General features: G+C 49.5%; 1 protein-coding gene across 1 annotated transcript in view; it reads left to right on the top strand.

Moving 5' to 3' along the window:
• ITGA1 (integrin subunit alpha 1) overlaps nt 1–24212 on the top strand; it is a 138107-nt gene that overhangs the window by 49754 nt on the left and 64141 nt on the right. The window contains exons 2-6 of the mRNA XM_037145112.2: nt 4942–5062; nt 14122–14234; nt 16869–16957; nt 17072–17183; nt 17777–17904. Coding sequence (XP_037001007.2) covers nt 4942–5062; nt 14122–14234; nt 16869–16957; nt 17072–17183; nt 17777–17904 — 563 coding nt within the window. The remainder of the gene's footprint in view (nt 1–4941; nt 5063–14121; nt 14235–16868; nt 16958–17071; nt 17184–17776; nt 17905–24212) is intronic.

Genomic DNA, 24212 nt, shown 5'->3' with positions numbered 1-24212 from the left:
GTAGGTTTAAGCCCACATTCATATATCTCTAAAGAGCATCATCTTCCTAATCTACCAAAGAATTTGTACTAAAAATCATTAACCATAATAATATAATTATTATTTCTAATCTTAATACTGTATCATCTTTTTACTATATTGAAAATGCTAAATATAACATTAATTTATCTTATTATTTCTAGATTGGATAAATGTGTAGGAAATTGTTGAAAGAAAGCAACAGTATTTTAATATTTATTTGATACCCTCTAGCCCTGGAATTTTAACAGTTCACAATTCCATTGGCTATTCAGTGCTCCAGGTGGGACTGCACTAGATCGGAGTTTCCAGACCACCCGGAAAGACAGACTTCCTCACCGAGGAGCCAACGCTCAAAGAGGCTGCCGTGGCTGTGCCTGGGGCTCGGAGGAAGGGGGGGAGGCAGCCTTCCTTGCCCCGGTGACTCACCTGGAGGTGCCCGGTCTTGGCTCCTCACTCAGCTCTTCCTGCTGGTCCCAGACTCAAATACTCCAAAGCCACAAGATGATTAAAGCTCTCACGGACCATTTGAGGGTTCTGTGGACCTGAGTCATTTTCTTTTTATTAATCTGACTGACTCAGTAGCACTGTAGCCACCAAACGTCTGTGATTCGGTCTCGGAAGGCCAGGGTGGAAGTCCTGCGCCTGCCACTGACGCAGCCTGGTCCTGGACAAATCACTGAACCCTCCGGGGCCCAGTCTCCTCACCCGAGAGTGACCACTGCTGGCCGGGCGGCCTGCCCTCCACAGTTCACTGACCAGCTCAGCACCGTTATTCACGTGAAAATGTTTGTAAGCAGAAAACACTGCGCAACCCTAGGTTATTTCTCCCCCCATTTCCCTCTCTCATTTAGATGCCTTACACATCACATTCCGTCCGCCCTGGGGTAAAGAATTTGTGCCAAATGATCACTTTCCCAGGGGATACCAGCCACCTCATCTTCCGCCTTGGTTTTTAGCTGTAAAACAGATAACATACACATAGAACCATATTTGGACAAGAGCGAGCTTTTTTATTTCTTTCTCCCCAAACATGGGTTTGGGCCGGAGTCCCCGGAGCAGCCTCATCCAGAGGCCTGTAGCCAGGACTTGTGTGTTCATGCCAGCCTCCTCCATCCACTGAGGCAGAGGCCCTGTCCTCGGTCTGCCTCTCAGGAGACACAATCACAAGAACTGGTGGCACCCTCTCTCCTAAATTCGTTGTCACGTCAGCTCTGACTGGTGTGGCTCGGTGGGTTGGGCATCATCCCACAAAGCCAAGTGGTTGCCAGTTCGATTCCCAGTCAGGGCACCTGCCTGGCTTGTGTGCCTGGTCCCCAGCAGGGGTGGGAGCGTGTGTGAGAAACAACTGATCAGCGTTTCTCACATCAATGTTTCCCTCACTCTCTTTCTCCCTCCCTCCCCCTCTCTCTAAAAATTAATCAGTTAATTAATCCTTCCTCGTGTGACCTTCAACTAGCCCTTCCCAGTTTAGGGCTAAGTTATGGAAACTGAATCCACATGAATGAATCGGGAAACCTGGGGAATGTGGGCGAATCTCTCCACCCTCCGAGCCTCCTCCCGGTCTGTGCAGTGGTGATAATAACGAGATTTAACGGTAGACCACGCGGTGTAACAAAAAGAACATCGACGCAGAGCGACAAGAAGCTGCTTTGACTGTTCATGCGCACCTTTAAATCAAAAGAACAAAATGTAAACTATTTTTTCTGTCATCTCCTGGGCTTGAGGCTCCTGGGTGCCTCAGCAAACTTGAAAGAGGCTGATTTACAATCACTCTGGGCAAGTAGCCTGGAGCGATCTGAGGACAGGAAATGAAAAGGGGCAGCACACACCCCGGACATTCCGCACAACAGGAGGAACAAACAGAGAGGCCCAAAAAGGAAACCACGGGCTCTGGGTCTGGCATCAACAGGGCACCGTGAACCCACCCTCGGGAGAGCGTGCACTAGAGATAACGAAGTGCTGGAAAAATCCTTCCAGGGGGCTGAGGTTGGCCTTGGTTTGCGATAACCCCTTTCCTCTTTGGTCCACAGGACGCTGAGTGCTTTTCACTTAGGGAAGTTCTGTTACCTGCATCAACATCATGAAACAGGGGCGTTGTGTTACAAATCCACGCCTCTCAACCCAGACCCGGAGCCAGACTTCCCCGGGGGTGTCGTTGGGTGTGGACGCTGTTCCAGGAACTCTGGGTGGGCCTGAGACTCTGGACCTTTGGGAGCTCCGGGGCGACGCGGATGCTGCTGCCTTGGTTTCCGGTCATCTTCCAACAAAACCTTTGGTGGTGGGGTTCTGGTCCTTATACACAGGATGGTGGTCCTCCACTCAGGTGATTTGGGGCTCAGGGGAATTAGGCGCTGTCTGGAGATGCTTCTGACCTTCACAACTCGGAGGCATCTGTGGGCAGGGCCAGGGATGCTGCTAATTGCCTACAAGGCCCCCAGACAGCCCCTCGTAGCAAACAATTTTCTGACCCAAAATGTTGAGAGCACCAAAGTGGAGAAATCCTGCTGTAGAAGTACTATTTCGTGTTTCTCATATCAAAAACAATCTGTTGAATGTGTTCAAAAATAGAAGTAAAGCTGTGAGGAAAGGGTAGGGGCATGGACTATTTAGTTTGGAGTGGAGAGTGAGCAGTGTTTAAAACTGTCTTCGACTACATGAAAGGCAATTGTGCAGAAGATGGTAACCAGCTGTTGGCCGTCACCCTGGAGACATGAACAGGAAATGTACATAAATGGGCCCGCACTGCCCATCCTTTCTCCCTCCGCGTCTTCCACGCCAGCCAGGCGGATCCCTCTCAGATCCCGCTACCATATTTGTCCTGTTCTATGTCTCATTACTTGCAGAGACCCTCCCAGGTCCGTGGGACGCATGTTCCCCTCACTGCCAAGTCACATCTCTCCCTCCACTTAAAGATCTAACTTGAAAGTTTCCATCTCCGTAAAATCTTCCTTCACGAAGAGGAAATTGTTCCTGGTTCATCTCTGACTACCCCTGGCACCCTTGCTCCCCAGGCCTGTTATCGTTACTCCTGGAAGGATGCTGTTGCGCATCTGTGCACAAGGAGCTGTGCTATTTTGAGAGGCAATAAGAAAGATGAGTAAGCAAACCCCTGCTTTACAGAATTTTCCAGACAGAGATGCAGAGAACAAACTGATGGTCGCCAGATGGGAGGGGGCTGCGTGAAAAATTTCAGGAGATTAAAAAGCACAAGTTGTCAGTTATAAAAATGGTCATGGGCTGTTCATGGTAGCATAGGCAATACAGATGAAATAGTATTGTAATAACCACGCATGGTGTCAGATAGGTACTAGATTTATGGGGGGTGATGATTTTATAAATTATATGAATGCCTAGTCACTGCGTTGTACACTTGAAACTGATATAATAATATATGTCAACTGTCATTGAAAAATGAATTTTAAAAAATTACAAAAGAATTTTCTAATCTAGGAAAAAAGTCTCGTACAGCTAACTATAATACAGTGTCAATAGTGTTTAGTAATTATCTCTATGAGAGACTTTTTAAATAAAAGGGGAGAGTTTAGTAGTTAAAAGACTATTTTCAGGTAAGGAGATCAAAGAAAACTTTATAAATGGGTATACATAAGCATCTGTTTTTTTTTTCATTAAAATATTTTTTTTTTTTTTAGATTTTATTTATTTATCTTTAGAGGGGAAAGGAAGGAGAGAAGGAGAGAACTGGCCTGCAACCCAGGCATGTGCCCTGACTGGGAATCGAACCGTGGGTGCTTGGTTCCCAGGCCCGAGCTCAATCCACTGAGCTACACCAGTCAGGGCTAAAATATTTTTGTTTTTAAGAACAAAATTTTCTCTATGTACGATTCTATGCACCAAAGAAACACTTCATATTGTTACCCAAACTTGAAGATTATGAAGTAGAACACAGAATGAATTAGCATCTGGAGTTAGACTTTATTTATGAAAGAGTGTACAGTGGGTAAGGAAAGGATTTTTCAGGGTACGTGTAGCTAAACCCTGGTTTTAACAAAGGAGAGTGGATTCAACCACCTCTGAATGTACCTTCTGCCACCCCGCGATTTCATACCAGCCTGCTCTTAGAGAAGAGTTCCGACCTATACCTCAGAGGGGAATGCTTTGGAATTCCACACGCTCACTGTGAAAACCAGCGCCAGAGGTGGGGTGTGCCCCACCCAGAACCCTTTCCGGAGAGACTCTCACTCATGAAGCGTTTCCACTACCTGACCAGCAAGGAAACTGAAGAGACTCGATCCTCGTTGAGTCGAGCATGTGCCCACTGTTGAGTAAGCTGTAGCCGCAGCCTCTGATTTCATCTCAGCAGCGGCCTGGGTGGAGGTCCCATCGCCGGCACTGCAGGGGCCTTCAGTGCATTAGAGTGAGCTTTCCCCCTTCCGCCCGCAGCTTGATGGGGAAAACAGCGCATCTCAGGCCTGCACAGGAAGCCCTCTCTGGGTGGAGACAGTCTCTCACCTTCCCTCAGGAAACAACAAGGAGAAAGCTGCCCTCCCCGCACCCCCCACGATTTAAATGGTGATCCTTTCTCTCTCATCAGACTGGAGGAGGAAGCGGTGCGCCTTTCCCTGCAGCCACGTGGGCAGTGGTCCTCGCTCTGCTGGAAGTCTCTCCAGAGCCGCCTTTGTGAGCGTGCATTCCTGCACCTCCCCTGCACAAACCTGAAGCTCTGGGAATGGTACAGATACTACATTTCTATGGGATGTGTTCGAAAGTGAATATTTCCACTCTTCAAACCCTACACTGATTTCTGGTCTGCATACCGTTACTATCATAGACCCTGGTTGCAGTCCTCAATCTTTACCCGCCATTGCTTTCTTGATAACCCCAAGAATGCCTTCCATAACTTGAAACATGGTGGACTCTTAGTGAACTCGGTGTCACTGGGCTTTGTTTTCTCTCTTCTAGTTGTTCTCAGCGTCTGCATGTCATTCAATGTCGACGTGAAGAACTCCATGACCTTCAGCGGCCCCGTGGAGGACATGTTCGGGTACACCGTGCAGCAGTATGAAAATGAAGAAGGAAAATGGTAAGCCAGCGTGTTTTGCTGATGTTGTTTAGTTTTCTTACATGCTAATGCAAAACATTATTTGGCTACAGTTTGCTTTATGAATGAGAATTCAACAGAACGAACCACTCACAGTAGGAATTGCAGTTCGATCATTTGGTGACGGAAATTGACAAAGGAAAACAAGGAAAGTTTCTTGGCGATATTGAAGGAAGTGGTTCCTGACATGTGTGAAGCCTGAGTTGACCCCAAGGAAGGTCCTTACCCAAAGAACTGTTGTGTGGTTCCCGTAACTACATTGTCACAGCAGGTGTTCTTGAACCCTTCTCACTTTCAAGTATGGTTCTGGCATTCTGCAGAAAGGGTTGGGAGACAGGCCAGGTGCTCTCTTTGAAAGGGTTAACGTTGCCACGGCAACGGAACGTTGGGCTTCTCTTTTGGTGCTTCACTGAGCTGCTCAGTCTGGTCTACTACTTCCAAGGCACCTTTACCGAATTTCATGTACATGCTTTTAAATACTGTGATGTTGGATGAGTTCACTTTGGGTATGATTTCTATGACTTGTTAAAATTATACAGCGTTCAGGTATACGTTGTAATCGACATCTGCATACACTACAAAATGATCACCTGGAAAGTCTGGTTACCGCTCACCACCGGGCACATGATGCTCCTCACTCCTTTCACTGTCCCCCTCCCCCCCCCCCGCCACTAAGCCTCCTTTCCCTCTGGTAACCACAGACCTGTTCTCTTATGTTCCGTTCTTATCACATCATCATCATCATAATAATAGCCAAATAGGGCAGGAGGAAGCCTTTGGGGTGATGGGTATGTTTATGGCATCGATTGTGATAATGGTTTTGCAGAGCATACTTGTCTCTAAACTCATCAAGTTGTATACATTAAATATGTACAGCTTAGTATATGCCATTCTTATTTTAATAAAATGTGTTTTTTTTTTAAGTTACTCCCCTAGGGAAAGGTAACTACTTAGGCCAGCAGTAAAAATGGAACTCAAGTCTCTCCACACCCGATGGTTGTTCTTTACTAGAACTGTATTGCTTTCTTACTAAGTGTTGATATTGACTATGTGTGCAGTATCACATTTTCCTTGTGAACATGTGTGTGAGACTCTGTGAGCATTTGAGTGTACGTGGCTGTCAGATGCTTTAACCCCGTTTTGACAATCCACGTTTACAGTGATTTTATGGAAAAGGGTGTGAAAACTCAGGGCAACCAAAGCGATGTGAATTTACAAGTGAGCAGACCATAAACACCCAAATGTCCAAGCCTTGAAGGGGCGGCGTGGGGGCAGCCTGGTAGCGGCATATTGTTCCAAAGATCCAGGCACTGGTCACGCAAAGTGAATTTTAGAAGCAGGTTTGGGTGTTCTGTGAGTGTTTATAAAATCAGATAGGTTTGCAATCTACTTTGAGAAGTGGACTATAAAATAATCGACATATTTGTGGGCGAACACAGATCCTGTTGTTCTTCTTCGGAGGTAGGCACCTTCGTGAATCATATCCACAGCCCGTGTTCTGGAAGCGCATCCTCCTGAGGTCGCTGAAAAATCATCCTGACCTGGCGAGCATCTTGGCTAAACCCGACGAGGGGAGAGAAGTACTTGTTGGCCCATTCATTGCAAGTACAATTTGTACATCAGAAAAACCTCACTTTAATGATTTCAAAACAACTAAAAAATAACAGAAGAGGCAGCCTGATGCCCCCTTTCCCTTTCAGAAGTTCATGGTGAAGTGCAACTTCCTGTATATCTTCGGCTCAGAAACCACGCTTTCTCAGCACGGGACACATTATCTCTCTGATTCGGACCAGCTGGCGTTCATCACGCTGCGCACAAGCCGAAGCAACCACGGAACCACAGTGTGGTTGGGAGAAAAGCCACAAAGAGCCTTGTGGGTTCAACGCTGTCGCTCTGAGAGAAGAACTGAAATGTGCTGAGTGCCGCACAGGTTTCCCGATGCAGCGGTCGACAGTGCGGCTAGGTCTGGGCCACGTGGGAGAGCACGCATGGCAGTGTGGGCGTCCCACGACGGTGCCCTCTGCTCCCTCCCCCCAGCCTGTGTGGACTCACCCTTTCCACTGGTCCCCCCGCAGCCATTCTGGGGGGGCGTCGTGACTTCAGCCTGGGTTCCCACAGTAGGCTTCCAGGATGCAGGCACCTCTGTAGCCCATCCTCAAGCCAGTGCCCATCCCTAAGTCAGCTGGCTTCCTGCCTTTCCCCCGAGGACCCAGCTGAACGCCAGGTCAGGGTTATGAGGGGGCTCTGCAAATAGATGGGCCATTTCCCACATATGTGTGGTTTACATAAAGCCTACTCCAGCTGGCGGCAAAAAGCCCTTTCAAAGGTTCTATCCAATTTTCTCTTACCTATTTTAGTATAATATTTACTTTACATTGCTTAGAATATCTTTTGAAGTTGAAAGTTTTCCTTTGCCAAACTTGTCATTGCTCCAGCTCCCCTCGTTCCCACACTCGGGCCTGTCGCGGCGGAAAGCGCAGCGGCCGGCGAGACCACCAGGTACTGCGCCCCCCACGAGGACCAACACTTGGGCCGCTTGTTCTTTAAAACCAGGCTGGCAGGGGTGCTCAGCTCCTGCACAGTAACTTGGCTTGGACGTCAGCAAAGGGTCAGGTGGAAGGAGTGTTCGTGAAGGACGCACACACCGAACAACAGTCTCCAGGCCGCTGTTTTTTACAGTGAAAAAAAGCATGAACACGAGACAGAGTCGTCAGAGGTCACCTCCTCTGCAAATAAACATGACAACGGTCATCCTGACCGTTATGACAGGCAAATGCTTCTCAGTTCACGAAGTTTTATTCCAACGGGACCTTTTGTGACGATGTGTCACTCATTCATGGGTGTTTCTCTGGAAGTCAGTAATGAGATCTGGAACATTCTTTCGTCTTCTTAGTCCGCTGAGAAACCATTCCAATAATTTCAAATGGAAAGCAAAAATCTCAGAGAAATAACACGTGATGAGTTAAAGCAACCTGGCGTCAGACGTCAAAGTAACAATATCCATGGTCCATGAAGCGGTGTGCCTTGGGCCTCCCAATGGCCCGCGTGTCTGGGCAGCTGCCACTCTGATGAACTTCACTTTGCAAACAGGAAACCAGGATGGATGGCCAAAGGCTTCATACAGCAAGTGCGCCACAGGGCCAGGAGGTGGAAGCCCAGCCTTCCGACTTTCAGCTGGCTGTGTCCTCGGACACCAAGGCTGCTCTGGAACTCCGACCTGTGGAACTGTGTCCTGTGTTACACGGAGGCCTGTACAGCATCCTGCTCACTCCAAACACATAGCCTCTAAAATGGAGATGAAGGCGTCCCGGTCAGAAACTCTTCTTAGCTGGTCACACGAGTCTAAAATCCCCAGCTCTGTCTTACTTAGATTCTTAGAATACTTGGCAGTCGCTACTCCCTTTAATAAATACCGAATGCCTGTTCTGTATCTGGTGCTGTTATACCCACCAAGGATGTATGAGTGTGAGTGAACATGAAAATTCCTGCTACCACAGAGCTTATATTCTATCGGGGAAGAGGGGGCGAAAATAAGTAACGAACTTAATGAGCAGGTACGTTATATCACAGGTCCGAATGGGGTAAGTTCTGTGAGAGAAGAAAGAGCAAGATAATAGGAATCGGGAATGCTGGAGATTCTTGAAATTCTGTGAGCGCCATGCTGATAATTCCTTAGGACCGTGGTGTTTCATGCAGCTCAGGAAAGCAGGGCTCACTGAGGACCGTGTGGTGAGATGCTCGTGCGTCCAACGCTGCAGGCTTGGCATGAGAACAGCCCCTAGGAAAACGCACCAAATGGTTTCCTGTGCTGTGTCCTGTTAACCCCTTCTTCACTGTCAGTCCCAACCCCCGAGCTCCACCTGCCCCCAACCTGCTGCCTGCCCCCTGCCACTTTCTGAGCGTGCAAACCTCCGCCACTGCTTACCTAGAGCACACAGCAGGCCACGGTCCCTGTTGCCACACCAGGCTATTTCCATTGATGGCCGTGCACTGGGGCTATCTGTCGCCCTGGGAGTCAATTATAAACTCCAGACTGTGCCTGTCTGTCAGAGCCTACTAGCGGCCAGTCTCAACCTGCTCAGTTTATGGGGAGATCGACCCCTGTTCCAGCCACGCTCCCGGCTCAGCCTTCACTCACCAAGTCCCACACTTCCACCTGAGCTGCCCACGGCCTCCCCTCCCTCCTGGCTCACAACCCACAGTCACTTTACCATTAATGCGCTGTTCGGGACGCACCTCTCATTGATTACCTGAGATGGTCCCCCAGTTAATAGTACATGCTTTCCCATCAGTCAGGTCTTCTGGACACACTTACAATTCGTTCTACTCAGATGATAGAATCTTAGACTTCGAAGAGTCTTTGGAGGCCTACCTCCCATCCGCTGTAGGGACACCTTTGACAACATCCCTGGCCTGCTGTGACCTGCCTCATCTTCATCCTGGCACGGGGGCTGCCCGGCCAGCTACGTGGGCCTTGTCAGTATAAATCTTCATCGCCCCCCACAAGCCCACTGCCGATCGCCTCTTCCCCCACTTCTCACCAGATGATCACAGCCAGCGTGTCCATACAGAAGGGGGTGGGGGGGAGAGGAAACCACAAGATTAAAGCTTTATTCTCTCTATTTCAGCTAGCTGTGGCTGCATAAGTACAGAGTACCCCAACACTTAGGGGCTTAGAACCACGGTATTGACTATTTTCCGAGATCCATGCCTAGGAAACTGAGTCCTCATGCACACAGCTGCCCACCTCTGATGCCCAACTGGGGTGGAGAGGCCAAGGCAGCTTGACCCCCATGTCTGGCGGCAGCTCCCCTTGCCTTCTGCTCCACAGGGCTCCTGCACCTCAGTAGGCTGCACTGGGTCTCCTCCCAGCGTCCAGCTCACAGATTTCCAAAAATGGGGATGTGTAATTTTCAATGCCTGTAAGGCCCAGCCACAGAAGTCCCGGCACTATTTCGGCTGCATCCTGTACATCAAGCAAATCGCAGTGTCCACAGGAGGGAAGATAGATTCTGCCTCAGTGACGGATGAGAGACGACGTGACATGACAAAGGTGCACATACTCCAAACCACCTCCCACACCGATGACCTCTGGACACCGGGCCAGCCGGAGCCTGGCCTCAGGAGCCTGCGGTCTCTCCCGGTTTCTAAGGCAGACTGGTCTCCCTGGATCCGCCCCTTCTACCTGCTCAGGGTGCCCCTCCCTCTCCCAGAATCAGCCTTTCTCTTGTTCCTGGCACCCTCCCACCATCCTCTAGCCCTGTCTGCGTCGCTGCCATCTTGATTTAAACTCAGCTCCGCGGTCTGCCCAATGAAAAGAAGCTCACACCAAACTGGCACAGCCCATCCCCCTCACAGTCGGCCGAGTTTCTGGTGGGGAGTCAGCCCTGTACCCCTGCCTCTGGTTCTCACTACTCTTTCCTTCTGTGATCCCTGAGACACCACCGTGTCCGGATCCTCCTCCCCGCATCACTCCTTCCGGCTTCCTTTCTTTGCTCATTAAACCACCGAGTTCGTGTCCCCTAGACATCAGCCTCCACCTCTCTCCTTTCTCTGCTCTCATGAGGGGGCAGCATCGATTCCCGGGGCTTCAGACACGCTCACCCTGTTCCGTGTGGTCTCTCGGATACTCCCTAGCGAGACAGAGCGGGGACCCCTGCAGCGGTGGTCCGCCACCTGCACTCTTCCTCTTCCTCATCCCCATCCCCATCTCCACACCTGCGCATTCTCAGAGTCGCCTCCCCAAAAGCTACCCAGACCAAAGTCCTCATGGGGTCCACTTTGGGAGGAACCCCAAATGTGACGGCTGATATCCTAAGTATTTCCAGAATTGGTTACCCTTTCCGCTCCGTGATTAGGCCCTCCTGTCCCCTGGGTAACTTTCGGACCTCTTACCTTCCCTCTCCGGGTCTCCTTTGCCCCCTCCCTAACTTGTCCATGGCACTGTAAGCAGCTAAGTTCTATAGATCAGAGTTGCTCATGTCTCGCCCCTCTTTGGAAGCCTCAGTGGTTACCAACCCCCTCCTCTGTGAAACACACCTCAAGTTCTTGAAGGAGACCACAGGGGTGTTCATGACCAGAACCCTGTTTACCTTCCCAGGTGCAAAGCCTACTCTGACGGAGGCCAGGGAGCTGCATGAACTCACTTTTCTGGCCACCGAGACTCGGTTGAAGTTCAGGCCCGATCTGTATTGTAACAGTGCATTCATATTGCAGACCTGCTTTCCCTCCAAGTTTAAACAACCCCAAATTGCGTTTTACCCATTTTATATCCCCAGGGCCTGCCAAAAAACGCCGCGCCTGTAGAATGTTCTCAGTAAACAGTCATCGGTCTACCGAGCCTCCTCTTAGGGACTTTCCATAACAGTAGGCTCAGATCTCTTCTCCAAAATGTTTTAACTATAAAAGTAATGGCATCAATCACATTATAAAAAGCTTTGAAAATATTGGGGGCAAAAGAACCTAACCATAACTTCCTAATACCATTTATGTTTTTAGTGCGTTCTGTTTTAATCTGTTTTACATCCAGGTAGCTGTTTCATCCTCTGAAAAAAAAAAGATAAAAATAAGAAGGAGAACTAAGGCATAAATAGCACATTTGATGAGCCAAATACTTTTTTTAGGCACTTGGCCTGCATTAGCATTTCATTTTCATGGTGGTCCTGTGAGGTAGCCACTCTTATCATTCCCATTTCACGGATGAAGAAACTGAGGCACCAGGGGGTACTGCCGCGTCCTAAACCATGCAGTTACGTGAGTGGCAAAGCTGTGATCCGAATCATGAAGTCTGGCTTCAGAGCTTGTATGGCCTGGAGGGGATGAAGCCAGAGCGGGGTCTGGACCGCAGAGTCCAACCGTCACATGCCAGCCGTTATTGTCACTGGGGTCGTGATGAGTGTGTCGAATGGGACTTGGTGCATTTCACTTTCAGTTCAGTCCTAGATTGTCATTAAGAGAGGAAGGTTTTACTCTACATTAGGTCAAAAATAATTTTGAACCCAACTTTGTTCTCATTACCTATCATTTTTTTGTAACTGCACAATATCCTAAAGAAGGACCCTGAGATAATTAATTACTCCTTGCTGTTGTTGATTATGCTTCTTTTAGTCTTTCATTACTATGTATGTAACACTTTGAGCATTATCCTTATGCATTAAGCTTTCCCCCTTAATTTAGGTCATTTTCCCAGAAGTAAGAATTATGTATTCAAGGGCTTGACTATTTTTATGGCTATTTATTCATATCAGAAATGGCTTTTCAAAGGCCTTATATTATAACTATGTCTCAGGGGTTCTCTTCAACAATTCAGTGTTTGCGATTGTTACAAAACTTATTTGCATTGATGCTAGCTTCCCTCAAAGGACCTGCTCAAAGTGCATCCCATCCCTTTTCAGTATGACAGACTTTGGAATATTTAAATATTTTTAAATGCATGCTTTATCCACCCACGCCCCTACATAATGTCTCAACTCTCCTTAAGACATTTTGTCTCTGGGCCAAACATCCCCAACCAACCCCCAAGCATCTCACGTCAGACAACACTGCCAGACGCTTAACCATCTGAGTCATCCATCGTCTTGGAAATACGTTCCACTGCACCTCTGCCCCCTTGGGTGGGAGATCCAGAGGCGGCCTGACCAGGCAGAGCACACAGGGGCCCTCGCTCTCCTGGACCAGAGCACCTCCTTCCAGCAACGAGCCTGTGGTCACATTAGATTCTGGCACTGCGATGCCCTATGGCCTCGTGGGAGCTTTCTGTCAACAAACTCCCCCGCATGCTTTCACACAGAGTCCCAGTCAGTCAGGCTGCCCACGCCCTGTGGGGTCCGTGAAGTTGTTTACCTAGGCTTTTGCAGAAACTTTAACTAGTTTGTTTAGGATTCTTCCACCAGAATGTTGAGACACTTCCGCATGCCCCAGTGGGCATCGTGGATGTACTGGATGCGTGCCTCACACTCCTTGTGTCTTCCTCCGAGAGGGTAGTGAAGATGCAGGCTAAGACCACCCCCATCCCTGGGGCAGCCGATGACACGTAACCGGGGTCCTTTGGCTACCAGCAGCCTGTGTCCGTGTCACTCGGTCCCCAGCAGCCTATATCCATGGCACTCGGCCCCCAGCAGCCTATATCCATGGCACTCGGCCCCCAGCAGCCCGTGTCCGTGGCACTGGGTCCCCAGCAGCCCGTGTCCGTGGCACTGGGTCCCCAGCAGTCTGTGTCCGTGTCACTCGGTCCCCAGCAGCCTATATCCATGGCACTCGGCCCCCAGCAGCCTATATCCATGGCACTCGGCCCCCAGCAGCCCGTGTCCGTGGCACTGGGTCCCCAGCAGTCTGTGTCCATGGCACTCGGTCCCCAGCAGCCTGCGTCCGTGGATGTAACTATTCCACCAGTAAGGAATCAGCAGCATGGACAATCAGCCACATTCATCCGTCTTATTTCTGATACCACAAGAAACCTGGTCGAATGGCTCGCTGACACCATGATAAATCATGGTTATATTTTTCTGTTAATCATTATCAGAATGATTTTTTTTATTGTCTGAAAAGACATGAATGATTTTAACCTGGGTCTCAAAACTGTCCTGGTTTTCTAAGTACTTACAAACTAGCATATACTAATAGTAAATCTTATGATGACCAAACGTTTATAGCTCCTAACTTCTTTATTAAATTGTCAGTTCCTGTTGAGAAAAACTCATTTATACTTCCATGTGTGTTTTATCAATTAACACAGCTGCAGCCTTAACCAATAATTATCACTTCAGCCCCCAAATTAAAAAATACAATAAAGTAATATAAAATAAAATGACGTGTTCTGAGCTCTCTCTCCTTTATATTTTATGGGTTTTTTTAAAAAATTCAACTCTGTCTGCAGTTCAGAGGAGACACTCTGCTCATGTAGGAACGTCACGGCAGTGACAGGGGGTGACTGTCTGGTGGTGTCTGTGGGAACTGGTGCCGGTGTCCCAGAGTGGACGCAGCATGGCTGAAATGGGAGGCATGGGCCGCTCGGGAGTGCTGACCACGCTGTCTCACTGCAGGGTGCTCATCGGCTCCCCGCTGGCCGGCCAGCCCAGGAACAGGACCGGGGACGTCTACAAGTGTCCCGTGGGCAGAGGAGAGCCGTTGCCTTGCATGAAGTTGCATCTACCAGGTATGGAAAATCCAAACGTCACAGCCGGGCCTAAACTATTCCGAGTGCTCGAGTCGAGAACCACTTCCAACGAACTCGAGAAGACGTCCAAAGTAACCTGTAACCATGCTTCAGTCCTTATCATTCACCTTTACATGAGATGACATTTTGACTCGCTCTGCCCTTCATTTGCTGTAGAAACTCCTTACAAAATATCCATAGATTTAGATCTTACCAGTTTTGTCCCTCTTACCCCCACCGCTCATTGTCAGCAGCCTCTGTAACCCAGTGCTGACCAGAAAGAACGTTTGCAAATAAACCTGCCCATCCATCCCCCCACAAAAGTTAGCTTAGTGTTTGTTTTTCTAAAGAAAGTAGCATAAGGAAATTGTAACAGATACCCTATATTTGCCATGTAGCATGTGCACCAAGCTTCGTGTGCATTGTACATGGGATTATTATTCCAACGGCGTGTAATCATTATGCCCATGTATAATGAATGTCCTTGGTTTTCCCTCCGAAATTTGGGTAATACAGTATGCATTATGCACAGCAAACTATGATAAATTGAAGTATTAAAAGAGAAGAGTGTGTGGTAGATTTAGGTTGAGATAGAGGTATTGGATAGAAGCGTTGCTAGGGTTAGAAAGTGACTAGAAACTTCCCACCAGGGCTCCCCAGGGGCTAGAAACCTGTCCTCGTTCCAAACGACACCCAATGCCACAGAAACAGCTCACAGCTTGTGCGTTTATTTCAAATACCATATTTTTAGTTCTCCTTTTTAAGGAGTATCTTGTTCGTTTGTTTATTATGAGCATGTTTTCCTTCACATTCGTGAGCATAGTTACAACCGCTGCTTTAGCATCTGCTCCTGATAATTCCAACGTCTGGGGCATCACAGCATCGCTCCTCCTTTACGGCTCCCTCTGGAGGTTGGGGCGCATTTTCGTGTCTCCTCCTGTGGGGTGATCTGGCACCATATCCTGGATTGTGCTCTTGAGTTGTAACTGTGGAGCTCTGGGTGTGCTTTGCCTTTGACTAGTCTTAACTTGGTGTTTTCTCGGTCAGTTTACTCGGCTGAACTCTGTTTCCAAACGGCAGCGGGAGGCTGGCTCTTGGTACCCTGTGCACGTGCAGTTCGGGTCATCCCGAAACACGGACAGGATGTGTGTGTGTGTGTGTGTGTGTGTGTGTGTGTGAGAGAGAGAGAGAGAGAGAGAGAGAGAGAGAGAGATCGCCTATGGTGGCTCCGCTTTCCCAGGAACACACCCCCACACTTAACAGTTGCCAGCATTGCCCCAATTTCTGTCCTCTCTTCTTTCAAGACTGAAGGACTTCTCTTTGAGGTTTAGCCACGGACTCGGGCCTTCCCTTCGGGAAAGCAAAGAAACACAAAACAGGAAGCGCACCCCCTGCTCATCCCTTCTCACAAGCACAGGCTCCCCTCCAGTTTCTGCTTCGGGCTGCGGTCCGCTGCCTCCAGACGACTGTTTCCTACTCCGCGGCTCCTTTCCCTGTAGTGTATGGCGCTAATTTGTTAAACAGCTATGCTGACAGGGGCTACTCCGCCATCACTGGAGTCCAACACAGTCTTTATAGTGGCTGGAGATTTTAGCCACAGCCAGACCAGCGGGAAAGTTTCTGCCCAGGTCAGAAAACTCTAACCCGCATTGTCTGAGACAGTTGCAGATTGTAGCACAGTTGCGGTTGCGTCCATAGCCAGTCAGACCGAACTCCGGGACAAAGACCGACCTTGAGATTCAGACGTCGGTGTGACATTCAGGAATCTCTGCTCCCATTCCCCCCATTCAATCTAAATATAAACAGTCTTAAGGTAGGAAAAACTTTTAGGCATGAACAGTTAGGCAGGTCTTTCTTGAAATTGAGTTTTGTTACGTTCAAGTATGTCCACGCTCTGCTAAGCAGTGTTTAGAAACTTTTGCTTTTCCTGTCCAGTTGTTTTTTTTAAAAATATGAATTAATAAACTTCTTGCCAGTTTTGCCAGTTGGCATGCTTCAGGACCTGACATTCCTGTTTGGAATGTCAAAAAGCAGTGCCTTCTCTGTGTCTTTGTTTTTTAATCCGAACTTCCTGACCACCGCTCTAACCTTGCTCCAGTCTTCTTTGTAACCCTCACAATGTCCCCATGATGTTAAAATCATTGGTCAAAAAATATATATTTGAGTTTTCATTTCTGCTCTTCTACCCATTTGCCTTCTTCCCTCCAGAAGTCATGTTTCATCTCATCATGACTTGTCACTTCTAACAATTGGTTGCTTATAACATATTCAGATAGTAGGTAAGAAACGTGTGTAAGTTCATATCATGTCCACACTATCATGAGGCTAAAAACTGTATCTGTTTTAATTAGCAAAAATGTGTGAAAGACAAGCCCACATTCCCGTTGTCCTGGCGGTTCTGCATTCTTTCACAGTTCGGCGACACTGTTTGGGACGGTGACCCAGACGAAGTGCCTGGGACGGCCACTGCATTTCAGCCTTGGCTTGTCCCTTAGAGCCCTTACTCCCACACTGGACACTGTGTAGTCAAACGAGAAGAATGTGCTATGGCCCGAGCAGAGCAAAGAGAACGTTTTAGTGAGAAGACGGCGTCACTCTGCTTTTCACCTCCATATGATTTTCTTCTATTTTCAGTTAATACATCGATCCCCAATGTCACAGAAGTAAAGGAGAACATGACGTTCGGGTCCACGCTGGTCACCAACCCCCATGGAGGGTTTCTGGTAAGAAAGCAGAGGGTCAAGGCAGCTGGCGAACCAGAAAAGCCATCATTGCCAGGCTACCTCGAGTCCGCTGTATACTTTTTAATCTTATAGTTTTCCTTTTTTTTTTTCAAGGCCTGTGGGCCCCTCTATGCCTACAGATGTGGACATTTGCATTACACCACGGGAATCTGTTCCGACGTCAGCCCCGCTTTTCAAGTCGTGAATTCCATTGCCCCCGTGCAAGGTACGGATTTTGTTCAAGGCTCTTTCCTGCCAGAAGCGCCTGCGATGAAGGGGGCGGGGCGTGCACCAGACCATACCAAGTAGCTTGCACTGTTTTCTCAGCTACCGGCGTTACCAATTTAGGTCCATGTTTGCTGTGCCAATATATCACCAAACCTCGCCACTATTTCTGGAGTTGGTGTTAGTGTAAACGACCATTACAGAGTCCTGTTTAAACATCGTAGCTAAAGCGATCACATTGTTTATGTTTAAAGGATGAGACTCTGGGCGATAGTCACCTCATGTGAAATGCATGTAGAATGGGAACTGTTATATAAAATTCACACTGAGACCATTTCCAAAGCCAACTCATACAATGTTAATTAAAATGAGGTAGAGACGAGGTTTATTGACCAGGACTGCAGGCCCACTGTTACGGAATGCCATGACTCTTGCTCTAACGCTGCTTTTTCTGATTGTGAGAGCAACGTGTCCGCTTTGGACAGCATCAGTTACTGTTTCAGAGGAAGCCTCTTGCGGCCCAGAAAGCACTACCCCTAGCTCTCCAAAGGCAGCCCCCGTCCCAGTGTGCGCGGTCGGCTTCCTCTCCCGCAGAGTGCAGCACCCAGCTGGACATTGTCATCGTGCTGGACGGCTCCAACAGCATCTACCCCTGGGCCAGTGTGACTGAGTTCCTGAACAACCTCCTGGAGAGAATGGACATCGGCCCCAAACAGACCCAGGTACACGGCTCTGGGTTTCGGCGTCTGTTCCTAAAAAAGTAAAACGCGCACATCATTTAACAAAACAAAACATGCTGAAGACAAATCCATTAACAAAGCCAAAATTCAGGGCGAAGTTTATATTACATAACCCTGTTCTGACTCCTGATGAGAGGGACATTATTGGCAGACCAGTCTCTGGTTTTCTAAGCAGAGACTACTGTAAAAGCTGCCATTCTCATTGTTCTTGGAAAATGTGCCCTCTCGCTTTCAAATCATACTTGAATTATTTTTATTTTTAATCTTTACTCTATTTTTCCAGTACCATTTAGTCCCCTACACCCCGTCTTGCCCGGCAATCACCGCACCGTTGTTGTCCACGTGGATTCTTACTTATAAAATAAGAGTAGGCACCTCAGTGACGTCAGAGCGGAGCTTCGGAACTGTGGGAACTGATCCGCCCTGTTGCATTACAATCCCCTTTCCCATATTATACAGATAGAGTGGGAATTGGCCACAGGATGTTGCTTAAAGTCAATTTTTCTCTGTATTTAATAATTTCTTCCTTTAAGCAACAGCAAATACCCCATTCGTCAGCTGCAGTAAGTCAAAGAGATTTTTTTGTCTTTGTTTTTCATCACATGGTGTCTGTTTCTAAACACGGCCCCTTGATCGCCACTGAAGGGAGTGGAACCAGCCTCTTCCACTTTAGACACTAGATTTGGGTGTAACTAATCTAATTTTTATGAAACGTATATGACCGCATGGCTTAAATATAGAGAAGGCAGGGGGATATCGGGCAAATTCAATGTCAGAGCGAGGTCAGTGGCTTGAGCGTAGGAAGGAGCCCTGGACTCAGGGTCAGCACCGTCCTGGCTGGCCCGGGGGCCACAGGGCTGCCGGGCAGGGCTGTCCCGCTCTCTGACAGCCCCGCTGTTCCATGCACTTCTGAGGCCCGGGAAGAGCAGGCTGCCCCATCCATGTTCCTCACACCCACCTTCCAGCTGGGCTGTGAGAGCACACATGCACACATGTGCATGCAGGCAAATACATATACATATATGTAAACATATAAAATGCATGGATAAACCTGTGTCTGTATCCGTGTAAATACATATATAAAATGTGCATTTCCCCAAATAGATGGTTGTTGAAGGTTGCAAGTTAGACTCAAGCCTCCAAGTGAAATGGGCTGTGTTCCCGGGCCGCAAGGTCGCTTTGGAGAGCTGGGTGAGGTGGGAGCCGGGTGTCCCTTGGGAGGGCAGAGGCCTTGAAGTCAGTGGGGAACCATTCCAAGGCAATGGGCTTTCTCAAATTGCACTGTGTAAGTTTTCCTGGACACAAGTTTCTCCTCTGCAGCTGGTCTTCCCCAGAGGCTTGGAAAGGCTAATACATTTCTTCTTGCTACAGGGTGCCCGGTGGCCTGTGTCCTTTAAAAGGCCACTTCAGGACTGTGACTTGCTCCTCCTCCTGGTCCCCACAGACCCCTCAATTTCCCACCTGAGAACCTCTCTCTCTTCCTGTGTCCTCTCTTCCCCACCCTTTCTCTCCTGGGTCAGTAAGACTTCAGGGAGCCATGCAGTTAAACCAGAAGAAACCTTAGGGGTCATTTAGCCAAGAATGTCAGTTTATGGAGGGGACACGAGGGACTAAGTGGCTTGCTCAAGGCTCCTTGCTGCTGACCACGCACCAGAGCACATGGTCACATCAGCCCAGTGTCCTTGCCCTTCTGGGAGCTCTGGCCCCAGAGGGGGGCTCCAAGCAGGTCCCCTCTGAGCAGTCCACTCGGAAATCCGGGTCTCCTGTCCTGTCCACCCCGTCCTCACTGCCCCTTCCTTCCTTCCTGGGCTGGCCCGCAGCCCGGTGCTCGGCCTGGTGCATCCATCCCCCTGCATGGACGTCTCTGAGGTCAGGCTGGGCGACCTCAGCCCTGCCCCTGCCACTGCCCCCTGGGACGCCCTCCTCTTCCGCCTGCTCTGTCCACACTGACCTACCTTCCCAGCCGATCTTTTCTGTCCAGAGCTCATGACAGTCTCGGGACACTTTTAAATGTCGAATATTTTATCGGCATCTGAACTTTTGATTTAGCTGTTATGAAAACTAACGTAGGGTCAGCTCTCTGTGGAAGTGGTGCAGCTGCGATGTGGGAAGTCGCCGCACAACCTCAGGGAGAAAATCGACCGGACGCAGGGTTCCAAGCCCCTTTGGGGGGGACCTGGGGGGACCTGGGGCGCGGCCGGCCGAGGAAAGGAACAAGTAACAACCAACTGCTTCTGTGCTCGACCTGCTCCGCTGTGGTTTTGTACTTCCCCCGATCAGAACACAGCGAGCGGTATATTTCTGTGGGGGGACACGAACAGAGGAGCTGTTCTCCCCCCGCCGGAGGAATGCCGGCCGACAGGGTGGGCTCCGCGGAGTCCTGTCTCTGTCGGAGGGGACAATGACTTTATTCAGCCGAATCGGGCCTGGCCTGGGGTCCAGGGCTCCCAGCGAATGGGAGGGACCTGGCCTCACTGCCTGTGAGGCACACAGTCCAGTCTCCTGTCCTCAGTTCCAGAGGGGGGTTCAGAGTGTGGCTTTGCACACAGTTGTCTTTGGTGTCTCCAGAGGTCCCCTGAGGGCGCCTGCCCCCTGAAGAGCCTGGAGCTGCTCATATCGCTGGGCTTTCTATCCTTGTTCCCTTCAGTGTGGAGCTGGGCCCTCCTCCTCCATTTGTTTACCTCCTCCGCTCTTTTACTCCAGGTTTTCCCGAGGGTTCAGCAGGACAGGCTCTGGGACGGGATGGAGGGTCACAGGGAAGCGCAGGCCCTCTCCAGCTGAGGCTCCAGGGTTGCTGCCTCAGAATCCCGGAGGCGCTGGGACTGTCCCCAGACTTGAGGACTGGGGTCTCCGAGGGTGGCTGACAGAGCCTCCAGCTAATTCTGAAACAGGTTACAGTTGGAGGAAACACGGGACTGAATTATTATGTTGGTGTCTGATGTGTGTGTGTGGGGGAGGGGGTGTGCATGCTCATGTGAGTTTGCCGCCTTCTCTGGATGGCAGGCACCTCAGGAGCGAAGACGCCACGTCACCTTCTGTCCTGCTGGTGACCTGCCCAGGGCCTTGCTGTGGGCCCCACAGGCTCTTGGTGACCACCTGTGCAGTAAGCGTGCAGGTCATAAAGAACACCTTTTTGTGTTTTTCTCCGACGAGGGCACGTTTAATGAGACATTTCTATCACTAGCATTTTTATATCCATAATTGACACTTTTGTGTCCTTTTAAGTAGGTACTTTATGCTTCAGGCTTTAGTGTTTGTACTTCAGTATTCTCTAATCTCTTTCTATTTTGGCTTAAGTTGTATCAAGGACAAATCTCATAAATAATTCTCTAAACCAAAGGGACTGGAAAGACATTTATGGGGCCACTGCCTTTGCTAAACTCTATTTGATACAGTTTTAACTATAACAATTGCATCTTTAAAGTTTGACCTTTCTTCAGTGTATTCAGAAAAGAAATTCCTTCACAGAAAATTTGGAAAGATACTTCCTCTTCAAAGAAACGCACTGAAAAGTGTGCTTATCTTTCATGTGGTCTTTGGTAATATGGGAACACAGACAGTTTGTTTAAGCTGTTTTAGTTCTGACTGGCTGCTAACATGATTTAAATGCATTGTGTGTTGTCGTTTTCGGTTCAAGTTCCAACTCTGCCCTAGGCTTGGCGGAGCGGATTCCGAGTTCCTCCTCCCTGTAAGCCCCGCCCGCTCCCATGGGGAGACCCTGAGGAGCTGCAGAGGTAGGCAGTGCAGAGCTGGGCGAAACACGCTCAGCCTCCTTGCTGGTATCCAGGTTACACAGGCCTGAAGGATGGAGTTGAGGGGATTGGGGACGAGGTTTTCTCAGTTGGAAGGGCCCGGCGGGAAAGGCGTCCACGGGGGCCAGTGCAGTGAGCTCGGCAGGCACCCCCTGGGACTGGGACGCACAGCGACCAATGCCGGGCTCCTGCTGGACCACCTGCAGGCGAGGTCACTGTGCCCAGCTGCTGGCAGGCAAGTCACAGTGGTGGTGGCCGTGCTGGGATCATGCATCCCGGAGCTCGGCAGTGTGAGTGCTGTTTCCCACGGGTCATCACGGGGCAGGTGAGTCCTGGCCTTCGGCCTTCCTGCAGGTGAGGGGAAAGCAGGTGAGGGGGACCCCCAGGAACCCACAGGATAGTCGCAAACACCCATAGCACGTGTCCTGCGTAGTGGGAGGCTGGTCGGGTAGGAATTCTTACACCCTTTCTCGGGCTGCAAGGTCTGGGTCAGGCACAGCCATGCACAATCCATGGGGAGACCGGCAGGGACCCGCCAGCTGCACCGCGTTGCTAAGCACAGCCTCCTGCCCTCCTGTGCGGAGACCGGGGATGGATCAGCACCGATCATGTGTCTTGTTGGTGCTGTTGAATTCAGGCGGCACTGCACGGAATTGTTGCTCCTCGATCGCTGTTGACCTGTATGTGGTACAACCTACGCGGAAATGAACGGGTATGTTAAAACCAAGGATAAGAAAAATCTTAAGACATTTACCTTTCCATCCAGGGATCAAAACAACTTTCCCCTAAATAAGTTTTAAAGGGACAGTTGGCCAAAATAAATTGCGTTCTGGTGACAGTCGCCTCCCCCCCTTATCCACGGGGGTTACATTACCAGACCCCCGGGGATGCCCAAAACCACAGATGATACCAAACTGGACACAGACTGTGTTTTTCCTATATATGCGTATCTATGACAAAGCTTAATGTATAGACGAGGCACAATGAGAAATGGACAACCACAATAATATAACAATAGACCGTAAAAAAGTATGTGAGTGTGGTCTCTCTGAAAACGTCTCCAAATTGTCCTGGACTCGCCTCTCACTCATGGAGAGCACTTCACGGCCCCCCTCTGGCCCTTCGGCATTACGACTCCGGTGCTTTGGGGTCGTCGTTGTGAAGTGAACTCGGGGTGGCCTGCACACCGGCGCTGAGATGGGAGCCGGTGGGTGTGGTTGCTGAGACAGACCTGAGTGACTGGTGGGCTCTGGGCACAGGGTGACTCGCCTCCTGGGTGGGATGGAGCGGGGCCCGGGGATTTCATCCCTCACTCAGAGCAGCACGCAGTTTAAAAGTCATGAACTGTTTGTTTCTGAAATGTTTCTTTTGATAGTTTGAGCCGCTGTTGGTTACAGGGAGCTGAGACCTCCGACAGCAAAGCCGCGGGTGCGTGGCTGCTGTCTGTCTCACCGGTGCTTGTTTGTCCTGCTGGCGGCGTCTCCACACTCGGTGCCGCGGGGGCAGAGCAGCCGTGACGGTCTCTCCTCTGCCGTCCGGAGTTGCCATCTAGTCCCGGCGGAGACTGATCTGATCAAAAGGCATCTCAGACATGAACCGCTCCTGGAAGGCACCGTCACCTCCACAGGGAAAGGGAAGAAAGGGAGGCAGTCGGACGAATAACGGAGCTCACACAGAAGTCTCCACGTGGCGTGCGGTGTCCATGGTGGCAGTGCCGCCCGAGAGACAGAACCTCAAGCCCCAAACACAGCCGCACCCCCCTTACCTGCAGTTTTGCCTTCTGTGGCTTCCATGACCGTGGTCAGCCATGGTTGGAACATATTAAATGGAAAATTCCAGGCACAAGCAATTTATAAATTTTGGAGTGTGAGCTGCCCTGAGTAGTGTGGTAAAAGTTGTGCCCGCTCCGCCCCGTCCCAGCCAGGATGCGAATCATCCCTTTGTCCGGCATCTCACGCCAAGATATTTTGAGAGAGACCCCGTTCACCTAACCTTTATTACAGCAGATTGTTTTAGTTCTATTTCATTAGTAGTTACTGTGGTTAATCTCATTCTGCGCCTGGCTGATCAATTAAACTTTATAGTGGCTATATATGTAGCGGGAGAGACAAAGTGTGTGTCGTATAGGTTTTGATACTCTCCACCACACCCACTGGCTTGGAATCCCCTGGGGGTCTTGGAATCTGTGCCCCACGCATCCGGGGCTGCTGCAGCGACTCAGCGTTTCTCCCACGTCTCTGTGTGGTCCCGGTAAGACTTCTGCAAACGTAGTCAAGGAATATTTGTAAACCAACTTTTTACCCAAGAAAGAGTAAAGGTTAAAAAATTGCCTTAAAAAAAAACACCTAAAAAAGCAAACCCGAAACAGTCGGAGCTCGCCAGAGTAACAGGACGGCGTAGACATTATGGATCTTATTGATCCTCAGCACCTAAGCACACATCGCTCTTAATAATAAATGAGAACAATGTAAATAATGCCAAATACGAGTGCATTACCCTAAATAAAAGCAGTAAATTGTGAGGCCTGATATAAAAGTG

The sequence above is a fragment of the Artibeus jamaicensis genome, unplaced genomic scaffold, assembly GCF_021234435.1.
Source record: "Artibeus jamaicensis isolate MK-2021 breed Jamaican fruit bat unplaced genomic scaffold, CSHL_Jam_final scaffold_369, whole genome shotgun sequence".
Lineage (NCBI taxonomy): Eukaryota > Metazoa > Chordata > Mammalia > Chiroptera > Phyllostomidae > Artibeus > Artibeus jamaicensis.
The sequence above is the reverse complement of the archived record's forward strand: the minus strand, read 5'-3'. Positions and strand labels throughout refer to the sequence as shown.